This window comes from Salpingoeca rosetta, assembly GCF_000188695.1.
Source record: "Salpingoeca rosetta unplaced genomic scaffold supercont1.20, whole genome shotgun sequence".
NCBI lineage: Eukaryota > Choanoflagellata > Craspedida > Salpingoecidae > Salpingoeca > Salpingoeca rosetta.
Genome location: NW_004754914.1, coordinates 689,274 through 694,273, shown reverse-complemented (window position 1 = coordinate 694,273; position 5,000 = coordinate 689,274). Strand labels below are relative to the sequence as shown.

Below are 5,000 nucleotides of genomic sequence, written 5' to 3'. Positions count from 1 at the left end.
AGTTGTGTTTGGCTGTGTGACACACTTCTGACGACACACCGAAACACAAACAACACCACCGACAAGCAAGCGCCCCGTGGATGTTGATTCAACCACCTTCACACAGCACACACATACACGAGCCATGCAAGTGGTGACCTTCAACGTGCTCAGTCCGCCGCTCACCCAGAAGGACTACTTCCCCTACTTGACCGAAGATCTCCTCGACCCAGATGTCCGGTGGAAGGTGGGTGGTTGCATCCTCCTTCTGTTTGTGTGTGTCTGCTGCTCTACCTGCTTTCTCATTGCCATGTTAGCGAACGCACCACAGAACGACATGCAACCACCTCTGCATCCCTCCCGTGCCATGTCTCAAATGGACATCCAATATGCATGTGCGCTGTGCGTGGCGCTTGCTAGATGCTGGTGGCGGAGCTGTTGGATCTGATGGAGTCTGACTCCATCATCTGCCTGCAGGTGCGCGCCCTCTCCTGCTTGAATGCTGCTTTGTTCAACGTTTGGAATAGCCCGGACTTGAGGACTCGCTCAACCTCTCTCTCTCACAATACTACGCACTCACTCACTCACTCACTCGCTCACACACGCACATGTGATGCAGGAAGTGGACCATTCTTGGTTCGGCAAGTTTGTCCTCCTCTTCGAGAAGGTATGCATTGCTTGATCAATGTGCGTCTGTTTCGACTAGCTGATGTGTGGGTAGCGTTTGTACCCAGCCGTGTCGCACCGTCGTGTTGGAGAACACTTGTCGATCCCACCTCACACCACCCGACGACAAACACATGCACACGTGGATGATGGCATACCATACACACACACACACTTTCAGGAAGGGTACACGTTTGTCCCCGTAACGTACTCGCCGCTGCTCGGCGTTGCCATCGCCTTCCCACGCGCCGTTTACTCACTGAAATCGGCCCACGCGCCGTTTACTCACTGAAATCGGCCCGCTCCCAGCGCATCGGCGACCTGATCCCCGACTGCATCGGTGTGAGGAGTATCAGCAAGTTGCGGGACTCAACCATCACCGCCAAGCGCTGCTGGAACGTTGCCCTGCAAGTGCATCTCACCAGGTCATCCGGCAAAGGTGTGTGTGTGTGTGTGTGTACGTGTGTCTACCTGTGCGTGTATTTCTGTGTCTGTGCGTGTATTTCTGTGTCTGTGTGTCTGTGTGTCAGCCTCCACCACCAACAGCAATGTCCACGACGCTTGTGCCAATCACGCATACACACACTCGCACATCTACACAACCCAACACGCCCGGGCGCGCCTTCAGGGCAAGACTTTGCTGTGACGACGTATCACATGCCGTGCAAGTTCCGGGAGCCGCATGTGATGGCGATGCACTGCAGCATGCTGGTCAAGTGGGCGCACAACACAGCCAACTCCCTGCCATACATCGTTGCCGGCGACTTCAACATCAAGCCCAAGGACCCTTGCTACGACATGATCGTCAACGGTCAGTGTGTTGCGTGTGTCTGTGTATGCGTTGTGTGTGTGTGTCTGTGTTGTGTCTGTGTCTGTGTGCGTGTCTGTGTCTGTGTGTGTATGGCGGTGCAAACAACGATGTTTGTAAGTCAGGGTGCACGCGCCTGTTGATTTATTTCTTCCTTCCTGGAACACGTTTGCACCCGTCTCAACACTCCGTCGTGTCTCTCATGCTCGCGACGTGTTGTTGTGTCGTCTTGACAACTGCAGGCTTCATTCATCCCGAAGTGAAGGGTGCGCTGGCAACACCGGCCGCCACATTCAACGAAGTGCCAAAGGCCCTTCGCAGCGCCCTCAGGTCAGCTGCTGTTCGTTGTGTGCCTTGAGCTAGTGTTGTGGCTTTGTGTGAATGAATGATTCAGTTTCCCATGGCTGGCTGCCCGGCTGACTGCACACACACACACACACACACACACACACACACACACACACACACACACACACACACACACACACACACACACACACACAAAACAAAACACACACACACACACACACACACACACACACACAAAACACATGCTATGCGCTGCAGGGAGCACCACGGTAGGGAGCCCGAGTTCACCAACTGGACGCACGAGTTCCAGGACACGCTGGATTACATCTTCCTCTCCGACGAGTGGGTGGTTCGCGACGCGTGCGACCCTGAATCGTTCCCTGAAGGTCCATATCCAAGCGAGAGGGTCGTGTCGGACCATATCCCACTCTGGGCAACGCTCGACCTCGTCGCGTGATGTGACGTGACGATGTGACGATGTGACGATGCAATGTGGTGTCACTTAAGCATGCATCACCACCAACCAACCAACCAACCAACCAACCAACAACAGCAGCAGCAACAACAACAACAACATCATCATCATCATCATCATCATCATCATCATCATCATCATCATCATCATCATCATCATCATCATCATCATCACCAAGCATGCGCTGTTCGATTTCATGATGTTCTTCGCACGTTTTGTTATGCTGCCTGCGTTAATGCTTTCTTCTTTATTGTTTGCGCGCTCGCGGTGTGTGTGTACATACGCGTTGGGCGGCCGCGCGTGCGCGGTTGATACTTTTTCGTTTGTTTGCATGATTGATTCGTTCACACTGTTCTCGTTGTTCTCTCGCTTTCCCTCTTTGTTCCCTACTTATGTCAGTATAATTGAACGCTTGCTTGCCACAATACCATACATGCCTGCCAAGCGAGGCGTGAGCGAGCGATTGGGTGGTGAGGTTTGGAGGGGGGGGGGGCTGAGTCATAAGACGGATTGCAGGCGCGATGAACACGTTGACCACAGAGCACAGAGATAGGGGGGGGGGGAGATAGAGACAGACACAGAGACAGAGAGAGACAAGCACACACACACACACACACACACACGCACACACGCACACACGCACACACACACACACATGCACACACTCTTCCTCTATCTCCTCTCCCCCATGTACCTGGCTGTGCGGTGCATCGCTACAAGCCAAAGTAGGCGTCGTCGAACGTGTACACGTCACCCCAGTTGGATGTCCGAGCCGTCTTGAGCATGGCACGCTGCACCATCACCGATATCTCATCGTCGTCCGTGAGCTCTCCGCGCGCGGCTTGAAGCCACACCTCGTACATGCCCGTGTACCCAAACCTGAGGACACCACGTTGTTGTTGTTGTTGTTGTTGTTGTTGTTGTTGTTGTTGTTGTTGTTGTTGTTGTTGTTGTTGTTGTTGTTGTTGTTGTTGTTGTTGTTGTTGTTGTTGTTGTTGTTGGTGGTGGTGGTGGTGCAAGCAACCAAGAGCGTCACAATGGCAGGAGATGGGTAGGGTGTCACCACGTTGCGTGAGTAACGAAATGTAACATGAAAGACATAATGCGCACATAGCCGGTCTCAGAACACGGGAACCATCCACCGATGCTCTGTTCCCTCCTCTCACACCCGCCTCCATTTCCCTCCCTTAACACGACCCATACTCTAGAATACTCGTGTCGTGTGATCGCGTTGAACCATCGGCTTTGCTTGCACGCACAGATCGAGGATGGAGCGGTAGTTGTCGAGGATCCACTCAATGTCTTTCGCGTCGTACTTGTGATACGCGTGCGCCACGTCATCCTGGTCCAAATCAAACGATATTGTCGGAACACGAGCAAGCGAGAGTGAAGTGAACACAAGGAGAAGGGCGGGGGTGCACTAAGAAAACAGAGGTCGGCGACGCAAGTGATGTCTTGCATCACATCATCGCTCCTCACTATCATAATCACTCAAGCAAAGCATGTCGAAACCCCTGTTTCAATCCAGCCTCGTAGGCTTCGAAACCTATGGAGACAGGCTGGGCAGACCTTTTGCTTTGTGGATGCACCAAAACGTTTGCTTTTGAAGGTTTGAAGACGCGGCAAATTCGCCACACGCGCCAGCTCCACGTCTACATGGTGGAGATGACGTGAGGTGACATGAGCGGGTTCGAGAAATTATGCAGCAGGCTGCCTGGCTGCAAGGAAGCAGCACAAACAAACCAGCCCAACAAGCAATGACACCACCCGTCGACGTCTGACACAAACAGACAGGCACACACACACACACACACACACACACACACACACACACACACACACACACACACACACACACACACAGGTAGGTATGCAAACCTGACGCACCAGACAGCCTGTAATAGTCCCACAGGCCGGACGACTTGAGAACGGTTCGCAAAATCACAATGGGATTGGCAAGAAGATCCTGACACAGATGCAGTGACGTGATGTGACAGCACACACCACAAACGCGTGAAGGTGTGACGCAGTGCGTGAATGGCACGAAGCAGTGTGTGTGTGTGTGTGTGTGTGTGTGCGTGTGTGTGTGTGTGTGTGTGTCCCAACGGGCTCTCCCTCTATCGGAGAGCATTGCATTGACGTTTGCCGTTGCACTGTTGCACGAGCATGTCCACGGTACTCCACGCACACAAGTGCTTCCATACCTCGTAGCGATACACAAACATGGGCACACGCAGGTTGTGCCAGAACGTGTGGTGCATCACCCATGCTTGCATGAAGCTCGGCAAGTCCTGATGCAGCGGAGCAAGTTGGTGGGGTAGTCGCAGTTGATGGGTGTTCAGTACGCAGTGCACACACACACACACACACACACATTCACACTTACCATGTAGACGCGCTCTTCTTCGGCAACCTTCTCGAGTTGGTACCTGAACGATACGCACAACCACAATAGAGTGGCAGCACAGCACAGTGGAAGGAAATATTGTTACGGTCAAAGACACGTCTCAAGGAGCGAGGGAGGGGTTCGGGGCGATGATGAAAGCCATCACTATATGCACTCTGGAACACTCCCAAGGGGGCCTTACCTGACCCAGGCGTTGTGGTTATCGAGTGGGTTGCGGGACTGGAGCTAGAACATATGTTGTTTGGACCCGTATCTGGCTCGCCCTCCGCCAATCGCCGACTTGCATTTGCCAACAGCAGTCACAAACGGGAAAATGAGTCTGTGTTGTGTGCGTGTGTGTGTGTGTGTGTTGTGGG

At 53.2% G+C, this 5,000-nt stretch overlaps 2 protein-coding genes across 2 annotated transcripts in view; one reads left to right on the top strand and one right to left on the bottom strand.

The window, feature by feature from the left end:
- Window positions 1–124: 124 nt before the first annotated feature.
- PTSG_07643 (uncharacterized protein) lies at window positions 125–2,219 on the top strand (the record flags this gene model as incomplete). Its single annotated transcript, XM_004991383.1, has 8 exons — window positions 125–226; window positions 400–456; window positions 599–646; window positions 827–895; window positions 955–1,084; window positions 1,274–1,456; window positions 1,696–1,783; window positions 2,021–2,219. 8 exons carry the CDS (start codon window positions 125–127, stop codon window positions 2,217–2,219), a joined length of 876 nt encoding a protein of 291 aa, XP_004991440.1.
- Window positions 2,220–2,950: 731 nt separating this feature from the next.
- PTSG_07642 (uncharacterized protein) overlaps window positions 2,951–5,000 on the bottom strand; it is a gene marked incomplete at both ends in the record, with an annotated part of 3,940 nt that continues 1,890 nt past the window's right edge. The window contains 6 exons of the mRNA XM_004991382.1: window positions 2,951–3,116; window positions 3,497–3,579; window positions 3,807–3,889; window positions 4,125–4,203; window positions 4,442–4,528; window positions 4,624–4,666. Of these exons, the coding sequence (XP_004991439.1) occupies window positions 2,951–3,116; window positions 3,497–3,579; window positions 3,807–3,889; window positions 4,125–4,203; window positions 4,442–4,528; window positions 4,624–4,666 (541 nt within the window). The remainder of the gene's footprint in view (window positions 3,117–3,496; window positions 3,580–3,806; window positions 3,890–4,124; window positions 4,204–4,441; window positions 4,529–4,623; window positions 4,667–5,000) is intronic.